The sequence below is a fragment of the Sinocyclocheilus rhinocerous genome, unplaced genomic scaffold, assembly GCF_001515625.1.
Source record: "Sinocyclocheilus rhinocerous isolate Xijiao unplaced genomic scaffold, SAMN03320098_v1.1 scaffold1740, whole genome shotgun sequence".
NCBI lineage: Eukaryota > Metazoa > Chordata > Actinopteri > Cypriniformes > Cyprinidae > Sinocyclocheilus > Sinocyclocheilus rhinocerous.
Window position 1 is genome coordinate 1,350,368 of NW_015651446.1, and position 22,191 is coordinate 1,372,558.

Here is a 22,191-nt window from a genome sequence, read left to right on the forward strand (position 1 = left end):
ATAAAAAATAAATTACAAAAAGTGCTAAAAAATATATACTAAATTGATTTATACCTAAGCAGTCAAGAAATTTAATTTCAAATCAGACAAAATCATTCTAATAATCACTGTAAATTGACAGGTGGCCCGTCATAAATCAATCTTACTCCATATTTCTTTGGCTTGTTTTAAAATAGGCACGATTAGTGAAAGTTCCAGAGACTAAATGTGGAAACGACTGCTGAGATTGTGTCATACTGCTCTGATACTCCAAAGGAGAGTTGTCAGAAATCCCAGATTTCCACAGAGGTAAATAGCCAGAACTATGTTTTTAAAACAAGATTCCTGGAAAAAGAAAAAAGAAAATGCAATGGACATATTGCATTAATATATCATTAATGAAATGCACATGTTTATCATGAAGAAGTAAACACAAACTCAACTCACCACACTATAAGTATCATTCTCATCAGGAACAAACACAACCTCCTCTTTGTCGTCAGAATTGATATGTTCAGTGTAGATTTTGACATTTTTAAAATATTTACCTGAAAAACACATACACATAAAATGCACTACTACCATTAATAAATAATAATACCTTTTAGAATTTTTAATTTCTGCATAAATATGACCCAAGCACCATCAGTTATTCACACAATTCCTAAAGGTAGACAAAGAGAACCCAATCAAACAAAGGAGACAAAATATTATACTTGGTCATTTATTTATTCAGGAAATTGATCCAATATTACATATCTGTGAGTGACAAAAGTATGTAGGATTAGTAGTTAATCTGATGGTGAAATTAGGCTCCATCTGTTCCGAGATGTTTTCAATCAGGTGTCAGTGTGTGCCCTGTTTTATTTAAAGAACCGGGATCTAGCAAAGCCTGAACTTCACAACACATGTTTGTGGAAGTGTATCATGGCACGGACAAAGGAGATTTCTGAGGACCTCAGAAAACGATCTGTTGTTGCTCATCAGACTGGAAAAGGTTATAAAACCCATCTCTAAAGAGTTTGGAATCCACAAATCCACAGTCAGACAGATTGTGTACAAATGGAGGAAATTCAAGACAATTGTTACCCTCCCCAGGAGTGGTCGATCAACAAAGATCATTCCAAAAGCAAAACGTGTAATACTACGTGAAGTGACAAAGGATCCCAGGGTAACTTTTAAGCAAATAAAAGTCTCTCTCACTTTGGCTGATGTTAATGTTCATGAGTCCACCATCGGGAGAACACTGAACAAGTTGCAAGGAGAAAGCCACTGCTCTCCAAAAAGAACATTGCTGCCCATCTGTAGTTTGCTGAAGAACATGTGGACAAGCCAGAGGGCTATTGGAAAAATGTTTTGTGGATGGATGAGACAAAAAAAAACTTTTTGGTTTAAATGAGAAACATTATGTTTGGAGAAAAGAACATACTGAAACCTTAAAGCATAAAACCTTATCCCATCTGTGAAACATGGTGGTGGTAGTATCATGGTTTGGGCCTGTTTTGCTGCATCTGGGCCAAGACAAATTGCCATCATTGATGAAACAATGAATTCTGAATTATACCAGCCAATTCTAAGGGAAAATGTCAGGACATCTGTCTGTGAACTGAATCTCCAGAGAAAGTGGGTCATGCAGCAAGACAACGACCCCAAGAACACAAGTTGTTCTACCAATGAATGGTTAAAGAAAAACAAAGGTGATGCTTTGGAATGACTGAGTCAAATTCTGCAGTTCATGTGAAGAAACCCACCGACATCCCAGAGTTGACACTGTTCTGTACTGAGGAATGGGCTAAATTTCCTCCAAGTCATTTTGCAGGACTGATCAGCAGTTACCGGAAACATTTAGTTGCTGTTATTGCTGCACAAGAGGATCACACCAGATACTGAAAGCACTTCACATACTTTTGCCACTCACAGATATATAATACTGGATAATTTTTCTCAATAAATAATTTACAAAGTATGTATTTTTGTAAAATGTCTCATTTGTTTGATTGGGTTCTCTTAGTCTACCTTTTGTGAACATCTGATGATGTTTTGGGTCATATTTATGCAGAAATATAGAAAATTCTAAAAGGTTCACAAACTTTCAAGCAGCACTGTATATAAGAAATAATCACATTTACAGTAAAGAATAATGCATCCACAAATAACATGTATTTTTTTCTAGTTTAAAAACATATTGTTTTGCTCTGAAAGGTTGTGGCATTTCAAACTGATTAGCATTCAACCCAACATGTCAAGTACTAATGCAGTATAATAAAACCTTTTACAATTTAATGGATTCATACAGCACAACCGATTTCCTGCATAGATGCAAAGAAACAATACTCATACAATAAATAAATGCTCTGAAAAGGAATCCAGGTACAGAACACATGTCTGAGGGTGGTTTACTGACCTATAGGTAAAAACCCCCTTCGATGGACTTCCAGAACCAAATCTGCCAGCACAAACCACACCACAATGAATGCCAAGACCCCTGTGGACCACGGAGCAGGCAGGGACAGAGCTTGCTGATGGATCCCGAGGAAGATGGTGACAACTAAATCATGAAAACACACAGCTTGGTTATGACAGTGTTTAATAACACATACTGCTAATATTTCAGGCACCCTGAACTAATATTATAAATCATAACACCAGACATAAAAACAGGACTAGCCTCCATAAAAGTAAACTATAAAATATTATATGATACGCAATCAGCTACAATAAAAAAAACATTAAAAAAATAAAATTGTCAAAACTCAATTTTATTGAACTTAGTCGCTTTCTGTTGGCAGCATTGTTGTTAAAATGGATCTGAGTGACATAATAACCCATTTGAGACTTTTGACAGCATTGCTTCTTACCAGCCACGACTTGAGCTACTGTTCCTGTCCCAAAATGCATCCAGTTGAATATATATCTCCTGAGAGCAGGTTATACAGAAAACACATGTAAAAACATGACTATTTGAATCAAAATCAATATTATGAATTAGTGATCTACACTGTTTCTAATATAGTATAGACCTCAACAGACAGCCCTGTATACTGGAATTACTTAATGTCATACTAACTTTTGCAATATGTATACTGTGTTCACCGTTCACAAGTAATAAAGCTCCTGACAAACAAAAGGGATTTGTGTATGTTCAAATGTCATACCATCATACAACTCATACTATTTTTGCAGTATACATATTGTGTGTTCAACATTTTTATAAAGTATTATAATCACTGACAGGATTCAGATGCTTTGTATAATGTTCAGTTCAGTAAGAAATCTGGGATTGGTAAGATTTTTTAAAAATGTTTTTGAAAGAAGTCTCTTATGCTCACCAAGGCTGAATTTATTTGATCAAAAATACAGTATTATGAAACACTATACAGTTATATTATGTAATATTATTAGAATTTAAAATAGTTGTTTTCTATTTTTACTTATTTTAAAATGTAATTTATTCCTGTGATTAGCAAAGCCAAATTTGTAGCAGCCATTAGTCAGAAATCATTCTGATATGCTGATTTGGTGCTCAAGAAATATTACTTATTATTATCAATGTTGAAAACAGTTGTGCTGCATAATATCTATACAGGTATTTATATACACTGAACAAAATTATAAACGCAACACTTTTGTTTTTGCCCCCATTTTTCATGAGCTGAACTCAAAGATCTAAGACTTTTTCTATGTACACAAAAGGCCTATTTCTCTCAAATATTGTTCACAAATCTGTCTAAATCTGTGTTAGTGAGCACTTCTCCTTTGCCAAGATAATCCATCCACCTCACAGGTGAGGCATATCAAGATGCTGATTAGACAACATGATTATTGCACAGGTGTGCCTTAAAATATGGGGTGCTGTGTGTACATTAATGAGGAAAAAAAATTAACTTAAATGATTTTAGCAAATGGCTGCAATATAACAAAGAGTGAAAAATTTAAGGGGGTCTGAATACTTTCCGTACCCACTGTATATATAATAAACTGATACATATTTTTCAGAACCTTATTTAAAATAGAAATCTTTTGTAACCATATACATGTCTTTACTGTGACTTAATAATGTGTCCTTGCTGGAAAAAAAAAAAGTATTCATTTCTTTGAAACAGCAGTGTATAAAAGGCATTTAAAAGACCCTTATAAAAACAAATTAAGACCTCTGTATATGTTCAGAATACCATAATTCTCATACTATTTCTCACACACTATGTAATAGAAAACCCAGATGATCCACAACATTTGCCAGATTGTGTGACATTTCATCCCAATTTGACAACAATATGGCAACACAGCAATGTATTGTGACAATTTAGCATAAACACTTAATGTAACATATTTAATGTGTAATATACTGAAAAAAATAGAACAGAAAATAATATGCAGTACATAGTAAATACTTCTTTGTATGCTAATAGTTCATTCTGGACATTTCCTTTCTTGGCTGTATTGTGAATGCGCTGTACTGTTACCAGGATTTACCTTGAGGCATCTGGCGCAGGTCTGAAAAGTGCCATGACAGGTTGGATGACAGCGAGTGCCATGACAACACAGCCCAAATAGGGGTGTATGCCCGCACGCTGTGGACAACACAATACAGATTAGAATCCACTGTACACATGAAGCTAAAGTTGTCAACAAACTTTGATTCAACAAACTTCATGAAGAAATGAGTTATGACAGGAAACAGCTTTTCAAAGGGTGCAAAAGTACAAGGTTAATAGGTATTATTTTGTGTGTGGGTGGGTTTGGCGACCGTTGCCATGGAACAGGGCGTCCTCTGCTGGTCATACACAGGAAGTGACAGAACCTGACAGATACTTTGGCAAGAGGGATGTCACAGATGCCCCTGTTGAGTCACAAATGTGTCCGTCATGCTCAGCCTTACGGATGGATACACGTGTCGGTTTGAAGCTCAAATAAACCAACACTTGCAGACTTAATAAGACACTCAATCAACACTGTGCTTGATTAATCCCTGAGGAAAAGTGGGTGTGTTTTTCAGAAACGGGCCAAAAAGATGCCACATGGTGGGTCGCTTCTAATGAACATGGGATATTTATTCGCTTGCTTTTTATTCTGAGCAGACAGCATGTGGGTCTGACACATTGGCAGCGCTGTTGAACAGTCAGAGGTGTGTGATGAAGGGGGTGAAAATATGACACACTCTTAAAGCATGAGTATTACTCACATTTATGTGCGTGTTGGTGTGTGTGTTACCTTGCTCCAGCCTCCTCTGTACATAAAAGGCAAAACAAAGCCGACCAAGGTGAGCAGAACTGTGATGGTCATTAGCATTCGATGTAACTGTGGAAACAGAAGTCTTGAATATGATGCACATGTGAAACTTTGCTGAAATCCTCATTGTATCAAATAAGCACCTACCTGAAACCAGACCTTCTGCCCCAAAATATTCCTTTCAGGCCAATCGGGTTTGAAGTATCGTGCCATGATGACACCAGCACTGACCGTCGATGTCCAGGCGATCAGCATGAAAGCCCCTGTAGATACAAACAGACAATGAGTCTCAGATCAGTCTACAGAAACCAGATGTTATCTATAAAACTTTTAGATTTTTGTAAATGATGCCACAAGGGCGTTACTATGAGACTACTAGCGTGTTCTGGGTGTTTGCTGATTGATGTTTCCTGCCCCAAGAGCCCAAAACTGTTTTATTTTAGTATTATTTATATACTATTATAGTACATGATACTATGTTTAATTAGCATTTATTTTTACATTTTCATTTATTTGATCGCATTTATTTTAAATCGGAATATTTTGTAACATGAGATCTCACAGTACTTAACATTTTTGCTTTTATTTTTATATTTTCAGTTTTATTTTTAGTTTAAGTTTGAGTAATTTTATGTGCTTTTGCTATTTTTGTTTTTATTTAGCATTAATTTTTATTTGAGTTTTAGTTTACTAATTTTTGTACTTCAACATAAACCAATTTAAACCAAACATAAACCAATTATTTCAGTTAGATGCCATGTCAACATTTCTAATTTTCATTTAAGTTATTTTTTTTATTTAATATTAATGTTTTATTTTATTTCAGCTTTTTGTAACAATTCAAACTAATAATTATTAATAGTTTCAAATAACAATGACAACTCGGGCCCCAAAATGTCCACCCGCAGGATATTCTTCAATGTAAATGTCAATGTAAATTTAGAGGATTTTTTTTTTTTTTTTTTTTGCAGGCCAGGTGAAAATTGTTTGATACATTTAAATGCATTGAAATGCACTGTAAAGCTCACTTAATAGCATATTATAAATCACATTCAGTATGCAGAATTTTATTATTTGTCCTCACCATGATATTTAATGAGCAGGGGTGATCGAGAACCAGTTAGATCCTCAGGAGGTCCCGTTATGCCTGCCGGATAGGTTGAAATTAGAGGCTGGTGGTCATGTCGATGGGTTCGCCCTGGAAAAAGAGAAACAAGTCTTTTGTCACTACTTACCAATGAAAACAAACAACAACAAAGAAACAAAAAAAGCAATTTATCTCACCATCTTCAGCTCGACCATGAGCCATAAAGAGGTAGTACATCTGGTCCAGATCGAACCTATTCAGATTCTCAGGTGGGAGGTGTATGTCTCTGCAGAAGCTACACTGAATCACTCCATCTGAGAGCCTCCATGCTATGCCTTTCAAAATGTTCTAAGAATGAATAGACCACAGAGCAATGCATATTAATGATCTCTTGGAGTTTTTTATATTTAATTGTTTTAGATAGTTCTTTCTTTCTTCCATTGAACATAAAAAGAGTACCAGGGCTGTCAAGCTTAAAAAATTATTGAAAAGCAATACAGCTTATTTTCCGAATGTTCTGAAGCCATACGATAGTATTGTATGAGAAGCAGAAGTAAATTTATTTACTTTGCTATTAACCAAAAACCTCGGTTGTCAATATTCACTTTCATTGTTTGAAAAAGAACAGCATTGACATTCTGCTAATCATCTTCTTCTGTGTGTGCTGTTTGTTAGAAATTTTCACGGTTCAATCAATACAATTATACCGGTGAAGAGATTATTGGGTGTGTCCGTCCAGAAACATATGCAGCCTTGATGTCAACTCTGTCTGTGTCTCTAATACACAAATAGACGTCATCGTTCCCCTGAAATGTAACACACATTTGCTATTATTTATGCTAATACATACTATTATTCATTCAAAGGCATAATAATATTTCACACAGTGTTATTTTACTATCATAGATAAACTATTAAAGTTTTTATTAATATTTTGAATTAGTTTTTATCTTTCGATTTCATTTTAATTTTAGATAAAGTTTTATTAATTTTGTTGTGTTGTCATTTTTTATTTCAGTTTAATTTGAGTTATTTTATATATTTTTTTCATATTTTATTTATGTTATCACATAATATTTAATTTATTTGTATTTTCTATTTCAAGCAACGGTAATATTTTTTACAGTTTAGTTAACTATAATAACCCTGTTTTCATACTTATTCACCAGAGATTATAGTGTGTGTCATGCTACAAAAGGTCAAAGTAATATTTGTAATACAATAAGATGTGAAATAGGAAATTATTATAAGCGTCTGTCTATATTACCATCCATTTGTCCTGTGATAAGGCAAAGGACACATAACCCTCTGCAGGTCCACTGAGCTCAAACATCACACTACTTCCCAATGCACTAAAAGACAGGAAGTGACACGCAGTGTCATTTTGTGGGTCACAGCCCTCTGGATCTCTCAGACAGGACTTGCTGCCTCCACAGCCCTCAGAAGTGAACTGAAGAGGAGATGAGAATATTATTTATTAGTATTATTTAGATATTCCAAATATTTTGAGGCTGAAAGGGTCACAAACTCATGACAGTGTGTAAACTGCCACTCCAGTAACTTTATCATTGTTTGACTCACCGAACGTGACAGTATTGTGGAAGTTGTGGTTTGGGTAGTTTGGGCACCAATGGACCCACCAAAGGTAGTTTGTGGTGGAGGAGCTGCACCATTTTGGGACAAAACGGGACCTGGAATCTTCACCCAAAATTCTTTATAGCCTCGAGCAACAGTTACCCTGAAAGTAAAGAAAACCTACATCAATTTTCATAACTAACAAGTTGAGTAAAAACAGCATTGAATACTTACAGAAACTGCACACTGGAAGGAGAGTCCGACGGTGCTACCCAGATCACCTGGACCTCAGTCTTATGGGAATCACTGGTATGACTCACAGCAGAGCCCTGTGAATATTGAAAATGACGAATAACGAAGAAAAAAAGGGACTTTGTACTTTAATTTCATATATTATTTAATTGAGTCAGTAACAAATACTAGAATACTAAAAAATATATACACTCACTTATACATATATATATAGTCTTAATGAGTGAGTCATTCATTCATCCGATTTGTTCAAACAACCGATTCATACAAGAATGAAGCTAGAGAATGGGTCACCGAATCATTGGCTAACTCAATTTGTTCAAAAACGTAACGAAACACCGCTGTTCTGCTGTGGCTCTATTTGGAACTATTTACATTAGTGAGCAAAACAGACAATATTTGCAATACTGTGTCTAAAATTTAACACAATATTAACTTCTTGTTTATTGAACTACATTACAAAACCAATATCACATTTGCAATCGTGCAGATATGAGGGAAAAACAGCACTCTTGTTTGTGTGATATTGCTAAGCTATATCATATGATGTAAATATAAGAAAAAAAACCCATCTTAAATTTTGGGGGCATATAATTGCATTTTAATAGGCTACATCCCACACGAGTCGTTGTCCTGCATCATGTTTGTCACTAAGCAAATGTACGCAATGTAAAATTATGTACAGGTCTGGATGTGGCGGAGTGCATTAATAATTTTAATTATTGTGTATAATTAGTTATACTATATAGTGTATACAGTGTTATTTGTTTAGGTCTTGTAGTAAATATTTTGTTCTCAATAAAAGGATTCTGCAATCACTGACCTCTTTATTGTCACACTTAAGAAGCTGAGATATGTCAGGACTGATTAACTTAAACGATCCAACGATTTCATTAAGATCCCCAGCATTTCTTGCTTCTATGAGGAATCCTTTAAAGTAATGTTTGCCCTCTGAAGACGCCATTGATAATGTCACTGTAAATATGAACAACAGTTGATATATTTTCAACATATATCTGCAATATTTTAAAAGCCTTAACATATGACAAAGTATCAAAATACTGCTACAGCATTCCTACCTTTGATTTCATCTCCTGGGCTGAACTGGGATTTGTCTGCTATGATGTTGAATGGTGGATGTTTGGTGCTGGGGTCAGAGTCATGTTGGGGTGTCATGTCCCCACAAGCCACTTCAACTTTTCCATGACTGAAGCAAAAGACTGTCTCTGAACATACTGAGAGCAGCAGCAATGCAATCCGCATATTCATGAGAACCTGTAATGAATAGATATTTACTGCAAAACCACTGATAATTTGACAAGCAATCCAAGTATTGCTGAAACAGGTGGTAGTAGCATGGTACACCTGCAAAAAACATGCTACTACTTTGAGTTGGCAGAATATATAGAACTTAACTTCATGTTCATAATTCATTGATAAAAATGCATAGTCAACTGTGTGTTACAATATTTTGTTCCAAAAAAAAATGCTTGTTGTCTAATCATCCTTTTCTGAGAAACCTGCAAATAAAGATAAGGACGGAGCTGCAACTGTTACTGACTCCAAAACAGTACTAGAAGACTGAAGAGCTTCACCATTCATGGACACTGATCTGATCTATATAAATGAATGCAGAAATAATAAAGCCACACATTCAAGTTGAAGTTTTGATGACATACACTGGTGGCTTTTGTTAATGTAAAGTGAGATATATGGGTCAAGGTCATGTTTCGTCTCGTGCATCAGGCTGATGACATCTACTGATATAGATAGATAAGAATAAAAGTGTTAATGGAAGCAAAGTAGAACGTCGACCCCTTTCATAAAAACAAGCATCAAATGTACACAAACAGCACCTTTACACTGATACTGTAGCAGCAGCTACTTCCTAGTTGAGAGACGTCTGCACATGTGTACAAAAAATAAGCAGGCCAAACAGACAGGTAAGCACAATAAAATGCTGACGGAAGGATAAAACAAGTACATATGCTTACCTCCATTCATTTAAAATAAACTACCATCGCACTATCACATAAAATGAAAACGCGGTTGTACTTGAGTTGCCTGACATGCGGTACGATACGGGCGGTCTCTTCGCGGAGTGGCGTGTGATTGGCTGAACGCCGTGCGCAAGAGATAGTCCTCACTGCAGATCCAGGGGGCGTGGTTGGATCGAGATCCAACTCCTCCTACCTTACATATACCTACCCGTCTCCACCCCCTGATCCCTAAACCCACCCATCTCCACCCTAAACCTACCTATCTCCACCCCCTAAATGTGGATCCAACCACGCCCCCTGGATCTTGTGTTCTGCTCTGACGGGCTACTGGTGCGCAAAGATTCTCCCACAGACGTGTGGGTGGGGCTAAAATAAATGACAAACGAACTGGATACAGTGTAGTTCCACTAGTTATTCGGCTTTCATTACTATATATATATATATATATATATATATAATAATAATAAACGTCCCTAGTTCAAAAACATTTCAGGACAGGAAGTAGAAGTTTAAAGTAAAGAATAGGGGCGTTTATTATCATTATTAGATTTTTTTTAAATTAATTGGTATTTGTAACAAATAATAAATTTTTGTTATTTGTAACAAATATTTGTAATTGTACTTAGCTCCAGTCCTCAAATTTGTTTGGCCTTGAGTTGTTCCTTCGTCGCGACAGAGTAGCGTTTTGTTTGAAGGCTGCAGGAATATTGGCTACTTTAACACTGTTCCTGCAGGTTGTTTTTCATGTCCGCGGGTTGAAGCGACCCCAATAACAAGCTGTTTAGCCCCTGGAATGCGTATTTTACCAGGGAACAACGCCAAAAAATGTGTATTTTACCCCCCGGAACGCGATTTTTACCGGAGGACCCCCACCGAAACGCGATTGGGCTAGTTTTGGGCAGCAAAACCTGGCAACCCCTGGTCGCAGTCGGTGTTTTTTTCTCGTGAACACAAGCGAAGTAGTCGTAATAATAATACTAATAATTTAAGCAGTATCACATGAGCAAGAGTTCTATAATACCGAATAATCAGCATGGCCGTGATTACCTGTGGCACTGAGCCTTACGCCTCAGGTAATCCAAGTCGTGTTGTTAGCTTCTGCTTGTGTTACTTGCTGAAATACACTAGTAATAATAATAAATTATGAGTAATTCGATATAAAATATCCATTATTGATAACAATAACAATTATATTAATAATATATTACATAACACACCTGTGCTGCATGGTCAACGCATGTTCCTCACAGGCTTTGCCTGATGTAACCAGTGAGATGTCACAAAGCAGTGTTGCCAAACCCCTCCCTCAGAAAATCGCTAGAACCACCCTCAAAAGTCTCCATTTTTCACAAAAAGTCGCCAGATATGAAAACAAAGTAAATACAGGTAAATTTGGTAAAAATAAAAGAAAGTAAATATGTATATACACTTTACAAATGATGACAGTATAAAAAAAATATAACAAAAGATTAAGTATAACAAAAAATTCTGAAGTGAAATTAGGAAATGCTTGTCAAATGCTGACTCAGCCGGCGCAGTTTCTCCAGAGCGGCTGCAGGAGCAGTTTCTCCAAAGCGGCTGCAGGAGCGTTGATGACGACACAGCAGTTTCACGATTGGCCAGATTCACCGTATGACAACTATCACGTGTGTCTACGGCAGGGTGTGGCCAAGTAAAAAATAAAAAATCTCCAAAAAAATCGCTAGTTTTATTTAAATATAGCTAAAATAGCAACTTGTCGCAAAAAATAAAAAAAAGTCGCAGCTACAATGAGAAAGTAGCTAAATTTGGCGACAAAATCCCCAAATTGGCAACACTGCTCCAAAGGTGCTGGCTATATTTAGGGTCACTGAAAGGTCATGTCACCTCAGATGCATAACCTTATTAGACGCATAAGTTCTACTCTGTGGCCAACATCGTGTGACACTCAGGTGAGGAGTCGGATGTTGCTGGTAATTAAACTTTCAATAGCTAATTTTAAGTTATGGCACCTTGTTTTAACATTTACTTTACAGACTAATGCATGAAGTGCTTGTCATGTACTATCAATTGTAAAAAATCCCAATAAGAGGTTTCATGTGTCAAGATAAGTCTTTTGTTGTTGTTTTTAAAGTCTTTAATATGTTTATTAAATGTTGTAACAATACCTACAATTTAGCTTTTAAAGGTGTGCAATATAAAGTGTTCAACAAATAATTCTTTAATCATGCAATGTTTATCATATACTATTCATGTGTCTGTATTTGTGCAAAATTCAAATAATGTACAGTATATACAGTAGTCATGATGTATATTTTGTAAATTGTGTGATTTGTGTAACACTGCAGTATCTATCTATCTATCTATCTGTCTATCTATCTATCTAGTCATGTTAGATCAGTAGGTCAGATTTTTATGCAAACATTGTTGAGAAACTGAAACGTGCAAATCCTCCACTAGCCTGTATCAGTTGCAGCAGATTGTTCACATGTTGTTCGTTGTTATCATATGGCAGCCTGCGCTCTTGGGGATCCAGAGGTAACCTCTTCTGTGTTTAAAGGGCATCCCAAAAAAGCACCGCCAACATGTTCCGTGGCAAACAGACCCGAGTGCTTCTCCTGAATAACATGGAGAAACTGGAGCGCACTCTATTTCGCCTGGAGCAAGGTAGGTCTTATTGTTACAATTACTTTTTTATAATCAGTTGTGCATTGCAAATGCAATGTCATCATTATCTATGCCATCATGATGTTTATTTTATTATTTTATATATTTATTGTATCATTTTTAATGGTGGTGTTAATCGCATAATTTATTCTTCCCCTCTTATTTCTCTTACTTTATTACTTTCTGCAACTCAACACTTTGGACCCCTGGAGTAGCTTTGGATAGATTTACGTGTTACTCATGGTGCTTGAGCACCAAATATCACATTCAAAAAGCTGTCTGCTATATATAGCAGAGGAATGTGCTGGTGTTCTGTGCCATTTTCTGTGGTGCTTAGGTTTTGCAGTGCAGATAACGTAAATATAGTTTACAAAGGTCAGTTTGTTGCTCTGTATGGAATAGAATACCAGCATACTGCTTACCTAAAACTATTTTTAGCATTAACACTTCTAAGCCATGGGTTCCCTCTTGAATTTTTATTAGTTTGTGAAATAGCTTAAATATCTTAGATTTATGGGTAAAATAAGATCTCAGTCTACTTGAAGAGATTTTCGTGTTATGTTGTACAATATAAATGTTCTACAATTTCCACCATTTAGCACTGGCTTTTTGCAAATTTTTTTAAATATGCATTAAAATGCCATGCGTTAGATCTTTTTTTTTTTTTTTATTGTACCCCAAACAATATATGCATAAACAACACTATAACCAGTTTTATAACCAGTGTCTTTAAACGATAAATAAAGAAAATATTTAATTAATAGATAACTGCAAATATTTAAGAGTAAAATAGAATATTAAAGATTTTCAAGTTTTATATTATTTGTTCTAAAACGTAAATGACACAGTACATGAAAAGTACATTTTTAAACCCTTTTATTTAAAAAAAAAAAGGACTACAACATACATGATTGAACACAATAATTTATGATGCATGTAACTTGACTGATAAATGCAGTATTTAATCTAAAGTTTCAGTTTTACAGGGATATTGGTTGTGCAACGCCCCCTGCAGTTTTCTCATGTGACTCGCATAAAATTCACTTAGGCTTTGAGCTTCAGTTGCGCCTGGGCCCGACCCTGCAGGGTAAGAGTGTGCATGTCCACATCAACTACCCAGCACCGGGCAAGAAGTTCGTCAGCTCCAGCTTCCATCAGCTGGAGTGGGTGAACCCCAGCGGCAGAGAGGATGATTCAGACAAATACTGCAAACTGGACCTGGAGATTGCAGGCTCTTATCAGTATTACTTTGGGTGTGGGTGAGTGAGTTGTATTATTGCGTTTACTTCTTGGAATTTGGGCAGTTTGTAATTGCCTTCAGAGAAAAAAGGTGTTTCCCTATTGTGTATACAGGAACGAGGAAAGAACCGGAGGTGGCTACATTGTTGTGGATCCAGTGTTGCGTATTGGTCATGAGAGGAAGATCCTGCCTCTCGATTGCATTACAGTTCAGACTTACCTTGCTAAGTGTTTGGGCCCTCTGGATGAATGGCTGGACAGACTCAGAGTGGCCAAGGAAACTGGTATGAATCACTATCTGTTGAAACTCATGTATGACAAACATTTACTAATGTTTATAAAATGGGTATTTACTCCCTATTGTCTGTGACTATGGGGGTAATAGAGTTTAATGCATAGAAAAAAGGCATGTCTCACATAAAACCAGGTTAAACTTCATCCACTTTGACTATCTCTGGGTTATTGCTGCTTTTCATAGTCATGTAAATAATAAGTATTAGCATGCATGCCAAATGTACCTGTGTTTTTCGGCAGTCCAACCAAGCATTTTTCAATTAACAAGATTAAAAGTGAAATTAATATTAATTTCACCTTACAGCTGCAAACAAGTTTTTTTGTAAAAAAGGCAAACTTTTATTATTGCCCATAGTACTTGAACAAACCACTAACTCTAAGTATTAAACTTTGGTGTGTAACTTGTCCCGCACCATTTGTGCGATATGGATGAATGAACCTCTTCGCCATGGTTTCAACACCAGATGGCGAAACACTAACTATCCAACAAGCTATTTTTGGCCAAATGTAACCATGTAAGGTACAAAAAGCTCCATTCATCTAAAGTAGATGAAGGTTTTTTGTTTTTTTTTAATGTTCAGGTTACAATATGATCCACTTCACGCCTCTGCAGAAACTAGGCGCATCACGATCATGCTACTCCATAGCTGATCAGCTGGAGCTGAACCCTGATTTCTCCTCACCTGGCAAGAACTACACTTGGATGGATGTGGGCAACCTGACGGAGAAACTTAAGAAAGAGTGGAGCATGCTTTGCATCACAGATGTGGTGTACAACCACACAGGTACGTTTCTGCTGCGTCTTTAGCATGTAGTGAAAAACACTAGCAGAACCTTCTAGCACTGCATCGTGTTTCCAGTGTCTGGAAGTCTCTGGGTTCTGCTATTCATTTATTAGAATGGCAATGTCACCTCTTAAGAATGATACAGCAGACCAAGAACGAAGTGGTTAGGCTATTTATATATAAATTGCAGCGATCAGAGTGCAAATGAAAGCTGGTCACATCTGTGGCACAATGGTTGAGATTTTTGACCTTTCAGTCACTCTGCAGGAAGATTAACGTTGGCTGACTTGTTCTTTGTGCCATTCTAATGTTTCATGTTGCCCTCTGCTGCATGTATGCCATGGGAACAAATCTGAAAACCTTTGTTTGCTTCGTTTTGGTTAGTCTGTAAAAGTGATTCAGCAGGGTTTAGAAGTAGTTCTCAACAGGGTGCCAAAATGTTTGCATTTTAGCACTTCTTTTATTTTTGCTTTCGGTATGTTAGCTGTAGATGGTAAGGTAAGATTTAAGCATGCTATAACTATGAGCCATTGGCATTTACAGACGACAGTCACCTCAGTTAACCCACCGAGATTCACAGTCAGAAATGAAATTGCAACAGTTGTGTAAAGGAATTAAATGATACCAACCATTAAAAAAAATATGAGTTAATATTACATAAACCTGCAGCTCACGCTCTAAAATGTATTATAGCAACCATTTTGGCAGGAATAAAAAAATAAAATTTGAGTCTCCCAGTAAGAGAGTCCCACAACATGATGGCTTCCTACTGACATCATTGCAGGCTTATTCATATCAAATTTAGCAATATTCCTGTCTGACTTGTTATTAGATTTTTCAAACATGTATGTTTAGTAACAGAAAAAATGGCAATATCCCCCCAAGATATAAATGTGTGTAAATATGAGACATTTTTTTGTTTCTTACAGTTTAGATGTTTGGTGATCAGTTTTCTTTTTGTTTTTATTGTTATTCTCACAACAGAGCCAATTCAGTAAACTATATATAAATGATTCCATTTTTCACCTCTAAAATAGTCTAATGAAACTTTAAAAGAACATACATATTAAATATAATACCATGCATCAGGTACTTTTTTTTTTTAATGTTATTCCAAAACAAAATACTGATTTTTAGAATCAGTGGCTGCAAGAAGTAAAGAAGGATATATTTTAGTAATATCAATACTTAATTCTTGGACTCAGAGGAACTTTTTAAGCTTCTGATGTCTTTGGTAAGTTGCCACAGGAAGTGTTTGCTGCTCTTTAATCTTTTAAACACAGCTGTCATCGTTTGTGGAACAGAACGGCTGTGATACAGATAATGTGGAATCAGAGCAGTTCTTTAAACACAAGACTGAAGTTTATCACACTTAATGAGCCATTTTGAAATTGATTTTACTGTTTTATTATGTGCAAACGTACCAGTACTTATCAGACACTTAAGTACGTTTACATGTCACCTTTTCATTTCCTTAATATGTGCACACTGTTGATCTAGTGTATGTCCAGTATGTCCCATACTAACAGGTATACCAGATTGTACTTCCATATGTTCGGGTTTTGAAAACAAAGTACTCCTTTTGGCTGAAATAAAATGGATAAATGGTCTTGAATGATGATGATGATGAAATAATGTCTATGTTCCCTTGGTTAGCTGCCAACAGTAAGTGGATCCGACTTCATCCAGAGTGTGGCTATAACCTGGTAAACTCTCCTTATCTGAAGCCAGCCTGGCTGCTGGACAGAGCCCTGTGGCATTTCAGCTGTGCCGTAGCAGATGGAAAATACAGCGACAGCGGCCTTCCACCTATTATTGAGAATGACAAACGCATAACTGTAAGTCTTGAGGGTGTCACAGGTTTTTTACATTCCATAAATACTTTAAAGTTTGTGGTGACCAATAAATTGGCTTGATGTTTCAGATCCTTCAAGGGCTTCTGTGGACGGACGTTTTCTCCCAACTGAAACTATGGGAGTTTCTACAGGTAAACGTTGAGAAACACGTGGAGCAGTTTAGGAAGGTTCTTCAGGCTGGTGAGTGTTTCAAGTCTGCTAGTATTTTCTTGGATGCTCTTTCACTTGTATTTTGTAGGGTCTGAGTTGGGTGTATTTGCCATCTGTAGGTAACAGACCTGCGGGGCCTGAGCTGGAGGGAAAGCCAAAATTGAAAGTCATCCAGGATTCACAGTACAGACGCCTCAGCAACACTGTAGACATGCAGCTGGCCCTGGAGATGTTTGGCAGACACACGTGAGTTCACTTCCTGTTCAAGTTCTGTTTAATGATTAATGTTTTTTGGATAGAATATTTGTTTTTTGTGACCATGTGACTATGTTTAGTTCTTAATTATCTCACATGAAAAGGTCAGGGTAAGTAAGATAAGTATAATCATAATAAAGTAATAATATTCAGATGGTCATATAATATCAACATGGCAGCCCCTACATCACTTTATATATTTGTCAAAGTACAAAGGGTCAAATTATTTATTTATTTACAAAAGTGTGAGATTTTCAGCAGACATTACTCCAGTTTTCGTTGTCAAATGATCCTTCAGAAAAAATTCTGATATGCTGATTTGCTGCTTAAGAAAAATTTCTTATTATAATCAATGTTGAAAACAGTTACTTAATATTTTGTGGAAATATACACTACCATACAAAAGATTGGGGTCAGTAAGATTTAAATACACACACACACTCAGTATTTATTTTGAAAATATTTACATGTATTTACGTGTATATATTTATATTCACATAATTTATATAATATATATAAATATATTTAATATATAAACATAATATATTTTTCTTAAATATATACATGCATGTGTGTGTATTTATATATACATAATAAATATACACAGTACACACATATACTATGTACTATACATATACTATGTAAACAAAAACCTTTATTTTGGATGTGATTAATCGGTGCCCAGCACTAATTATTATTATTATTATTATTATTATTATTATTTTCTTTCCTCATTTATTTCTTCTTTTTAAATCTAGATTTTAAATCTGTTTTTCTTATAATTATGGCAGTGTGCTGCACTTTGTAAACAAATTAATTTTATTTTCCGTGTGCTTATCAAAACAACAGTAACGGTCCCAAATCCATCCAAGAGTGCTGTGATTGGTTTAAGATGAGTCTAGAAGAACTAAATGCGGAATGCTATAAGGAAATGCATAGTCATCATGAGAAGGTTGGTTTCTGTGTACAAGATTCACAGATGATCTGTCTGTTTAGCTTTGATGTCAATCTGATTACTTTATATAATTTCTTCCTTGAAGGGTATAAGCTGCATAGTGGGAACGGTTTGTTATGAAAGACTCGCCTCCCACGGCCCTCAACTTGGACCTGTTACCCGGACAAACCCTTTGGTGACTAGGTAAAAATTATGTAGTCTTGCGGAGCAACACAGGCATCATAAAGTCTGGTCTGCTTTGCAACTTCTTCTGGCCAAGAACTGCCCAGGTAGACAGGAAGAGATCATCTGACTGACTTAAAGCAGTCAGCCACAGCTGCCACAGCCACACATTTAGTCTAAATCAAGAGAGAAACATGCACAGATCAAACACTGTTTGCAAGAGAAAACTGTCCAAAATGGTTCTAAACAAATATGTTGGTGGATTATGATGGCAGACGACAACAGGGGTTGCACTTTTTTACTGGAGGAAGTGTTATTATGAATTCTGATTATAAGTTACAGTTCAAAGTTAAAATGCCTTAATGGTGGCATTTATAATCAGTTTTTAAAGTTTTTCACTTCACAAGACATTAATTGATGGACTGGAGTGGTGTGGAGTACTTGTGGATTATTGTGATGTTTTTATCAGCTGTTTGGACTCTCATTCTGACGGCACCCATTCACTGCAGAGGATCCACTGGTGAGCAAGTGATGTAATGCTAAATTTCCCCAAATCTGTTCTGATGAAGAAATAAACTCATCTACATCTTGGATGGCCGGAGTAAATTTTAAGGATTTTTTTTTTTTTTTGAGTGAACTATTACTTTAAGTACCTCAAACAAAACTTTTTTTATTCCACAAATTAATAAATCTAAATTAATAAATCAAATTTTTCCTCAGAAGTGGTCATTGTAACCGCCTGGTATTTTGTAAACTTAGCATTTTATTGTACAGTATGCTGATGAGAATGGCAGATTTACAGTTCAGCCTTGTTTTAATGATTCAGATATTTTACCTTCCCATTTGAGGACATGACCATGGAGCAGGATAACCAGCTGATGCAGAATCCAAATGATGCTTGTCATCTGCTCGCCCATAATGGATGGGTTATGGCAGATGACCCGCTTAGAAACTTTGCAGATCCAGGTGAGTCAAAACATGTGTCTATTTTGGTTTCTGCTGAACAGTAATGGAAATACCAGCATGCTGGTGAACACTTTTTGATGCTGTTTTTTTTTTTACTGGTCTAGAAATTGCAAAAACTTGCATTGTGTTTCTGGTGACTAAGAATGTCTAGCTGGTTAAGGAGCCTGGTAATTGCTTTATTTGTCTGTTAGGCTGTAATGTTTACCTCAGAAGAGAGCTTGTTTGCTGGGGTGACGGCGTGAAACTTCGCTATGGCGACAAACCAGAGGACTGCCCGTACTTATGGGCTCACATGAAGAAGTACACGGAGATCACAGCCAAACATTTCTCCGGTGTACGTCTGGATAACTGCCACTCCACACCCCTTCATGTGGCTGAGGTACGTGTTCAGATTTCTACTTTATTTTTGATCTGCATGCATATTTCATGATTTATTTATACAAATGACATCATATGCAACAGGCAGGAACTCAGAATGTTCTGCAATGTCATTGTAAATTTATAAAGTGACCATTTTCATGTTGAAAATATGTAGTGTCATTCCTTCTGAGGTTGTACTGCAGGTATTTGACATGTACTGTTGGGATGTGACAACTTGTATGTTGTGTCTATAGGCCATGTTAGCTGCAGCCAGAGTGGTCAGGCCCAATCTTTATGTGATAGCCGAACTCTTTACAGGAAGTGAACAGCTTGACAATTTGTTTGTTAATCGGCTGGGAATAACCAGTCTCGTCAGAGGTACTGCAGACTGCAAGAGACACGTTTGCCCTTGATGCTAAATTTGCTTTTTGTGTTTTTTTTCTTCCTCTCCGTTTTTTACTCAAAACATTCATACCTTTTTTGGCAACATTAACTCTTCTCTTCATCATCTACTTTGACCTTGTGCATTTCATGTGCTCACGAATAATATGTCATTAATAACACATTTCATTACTAATAAACCTGCTTAATGTCCTAATGCAATAATGACTGATTATGTAACCTGAGCATGTTCCAATTCTTTGTCGTACACTTCACACCATCATCTGTCTGTCTTGCTTAATTTGCTTTCTATCTATCTATCTATCAATCTATCTATCGTTCTGTCTTCCTATCTATCATTCTATCTATCTAACCCTGCTGCTGGGTGGGCTGCAGTATATGTTGGCTGTTGCTCGTCAACATAGGCCTGATCTGTATGTGGTGGCTGAGCTCTTCACTGGCAGCGAGGAGCTGGACAATATCTTTATGACTAGGCTTGGCATTACCTCCCTTATCCGAGGTAAGACGCAAAGAGATTGGGAAATGCAGTTGCAGTGACACACAGAAATAAGGAACATGATGTGTGAAATGCAAATACAGCATGCTGTTGATTATGACACTAAATTGTTTTGACTCGTTGCTCAAAGTGAGCTAAAAACACCACAGCTGCTGTTGATAGAATTTGAGTTGTGTTTCACACAGAATATTCTTAAATTTGAGATGTTAGATAGATATGGATGGACACTTGTTGCATGAGTTGTTTTTTTAAATTATAAATTTTTTACAGATTTATTTTCGTTATATGAAGGCCACATTAAAACTGTCATTTATTTTTGCTTATTTTTGCCTTTTATGTTTCAGTTGTATTGTTCTACCCTTGACCCATACGATACACATGGATCATTAAAACAAACATTTTGAAAGCTATGATAATCACAGCAAAATATAAATAAAAAGATTTCAATATTTATTGTGTGAAAATATTTTATATCAGTTTTTATACCAATATGAGTTGTGTTGTCATTTACATCATAACCAACATTTGCCATTAATAAAGTAAAAAAAAATAGTGTATTTTTATTGTGCATCGTTTTGAATAAAGATATAATTTTGTAAAATTATTCTTAAAAATTTTGAAAATATTATTTGAACACCAATGAGCAATGAGGGTGTGGTGGTGGTGTTTATATATATATATATATATATATATACACACTGTTAGACAAATTAAATATACTAGTGAGAGTAGTGCCCGTAGTTAAAATAAAAAATTCATTATACTGCAACATCAACCATGTTATGTAAAGTTTGACCTTTTTATGAAAGATCCCATTTCCTGAGAAGATCTGTTCTGTCATCATCAGAGGCCATGAGTGCCGGGGACAGCCATGAGGAAGGTCGACTCGTTTATCGTTTTGGAGGAGAGCCTGTAGGTTCATTCGTACAGCCAAACCTCAGGCCTTTAGTGCCATCAGTTGCTCACGCCATGTTTTTGGATGTTACCCACGACAACAAATGTCCCATTCAGGTCAGTGAATGTAACTGATGGCAAAAAGCATATGAATATGAACGGCCAATACATCCTACAGTATTTCAGACTTAACATCCTGTAAAAGTGTTTTTCTTTTGTGTTTTATATGTTGAGGTAATTATTACTTGGTTTACTGTGTATTTTATACTATGTAATATATTTTTTTTAAATTAAAATCTGTTTTTCTTGTAGGTTCGTTCAGTGTTTGATGCTTTAGCCAGTACTGCTATCGTCTCTATGGCCTGCTGTGCCTCAGGCAGCACTAGAGGATATGATGAGCTCGTACCTCAACAGGTACAAATCTCTGCAGTGATTTTGTTGTGTCTGAAACCTAAGGCCTTGCTACCAATCAGTCAGTGATTAAACAGACGGCATTTTAGTGCAAAGGCACCTTCTAAGAAAACTGGTTGCAAGGCTTCCAAGTAGGGCTGCACAATTAATCGAATTTGTAATCGCGAATACAATTTCAGATGCCACAATTACGTAATC

The 22,191-nt window shown here is 36.1% G+C and overlaps 2 protein-coding genes across 10 annotated transcripts in view; one reads left to right on the plus strand and one right to left on the minus strand.

The window, feature by feature from the left end:
• The window catches only part of LOC107712823 (putative ferric-chelate reductase 1), a 26,587-nt gene continuing 4,396 nt past the window's right edge, over positions 1 to 22,191 (minus strand). Inside the window, exons 1-17 of one of the 8 annotated variants that reach the window (XM_016518177.1) lie at positions 11,340 to 11,380; positions 11,170 to 11,246; positions 9,202 to 9,397; positions 8,946 to 9,097; positions 8,105 to 8,199; positions 7,877 to 8,033; positions 7,563 to 7,745; positions 7,003 to 7,101; positions 6,493 to 6,643; positions 6,293 to 6,406; positions 5,356 to 5,471; positions 5,191 to 5,277; positions 4,453 to 4,550; positions 2,838 to 2,896; positions 2,384 to 2,527; positions 427 to 527; positions 1 to 324 (exon numbers count right to left, since the gene is read on the minus strand). In XM_016518177.1, coding sequence (XP_016373663.1) covers positions 232 to 324; positions 427 to 527; positions 2,384 to 2,527; positions 2,838 to 2,896; positions 4,453 to 4,550; positions 5,191 to 5,277; positions 5,356 to 5,471; positions 6,293 to 6,406; positions 6,493 to 6,643; positions 7,003 to 7,101; positions 7,563 to 7,745; positions 7,877 to 8,033; positions 8,105 to 8,199; positions 8,946 to 9,097; positions 9,202 to 9,391 — 1,839 coding nt within the window. In that variant the 5' untranslated portion in view covers positions 9,392 to 9,397; positions 11,170 to 11,246; positions 11,340 to 11,380 and the 3' untranslated portion in view covers positions 1 to 231. Of the gene's footprint in view, positions 325 to 426; positions 528 to 2,383; positions 2,528 to 2,837; positions 2,897 to 4,452; positions 4,551 to 5,190; positions 5,278 to 5,355; positions 5,472 to 6,292; positions 6,407 to 6,492; positions 6,644 to 7,002; positions 7,102 to 7,562; positions 7,746 to 7,876; positions 8,034 to 8,104; positions 8,200 to 8,945; positions 9,098 to 9,201; positions 9,398 to 9,801; positions 9,957 to 9,978; positions 10,089 to 10,116; positions 10,232 to 11,169; positions 11,247 to 11,339; positions 11,408 to 22,191 lie in introns of those variants that run through there. The other 7 variants (XM_016518178.1, XM_016518173.1, XM_016518175.1 and 4 more) reach the window with 7 other exon arrangements.
• The window catches only part of LOC107712821 (glycogen debranching enzyme-like), a 21,328-nt gene continuing 10,288 nt past the window's right edge, over positions 11,152 to 22,191 (plus strand). Inside the window, exons 1-16 of one of the 2 annotated variants that reach the window (XM_016518168.1) lie at positions 11,152 to 11,195; positions 11,950 to 12,074; positions 12,617 to 12,768; positions 13,817 to 14,027; positions 14,122 to 14,291; positions 14,883 to 15,086; positions 16,743 to 16,924; positions 17,011 to 17,122; positions 17,212 to 17,338; positions 18,197 to 18,299; positions 18,388 to 18,485; positions 19,291 to 19,430; positions 19,622 to 19,809; positions 20,045 to 20,168; positions 21,536 to 21,699; positions 21,895 to 21,996. In XM_016518168.1, coding sequence (XP_016373654.1) covers positions 12,687 to 12,768; positions 13,817 to 14,027; positions 14,122 to 14,291; positions 14,883 to 15,086; positions 16,743 to 16,924; positions 17,011 to 17,122; positions 17,212 to 17,338; positions 18,197 to 18,299; positions 18,388 to 18,485; positions 19,291 to 19,430; positions 19,622 to 19,809; positions 20,045 to 20,168; positions 21,536 to 21,699; positions 21,895 to 21,996 — 2,007 coding nt within the window. In that variant the 5' untranslated portion in view covers positions 11,152 to 11,195; positions 11,950 to 12,074; positions 12,617 to 12,686. Of the gene's footprint in view, positions 11,196 to 11,949; positions 12,075 to 12,616; positions 12,769 to 13,816; positions 14,028 to 14,121; positions 14,292 to 14,882; positions 15,087 to 16,742; positions 16,925 to 17,010; positions 17,123 to 17,211; positions 17,339 to 18,196; positions 18,300 to 18,387; positions 18,486 to 19,290; positions 19,431 to 19,621; positions 19,810 to 20,044; positions 20,169 to 21,535; positions 21,700 to 21,894; positions 21,997 to 22,191 lie in introns of those variants that run through there. The other variant, XM_016518169.1, reaches the window with a different exon arrangement.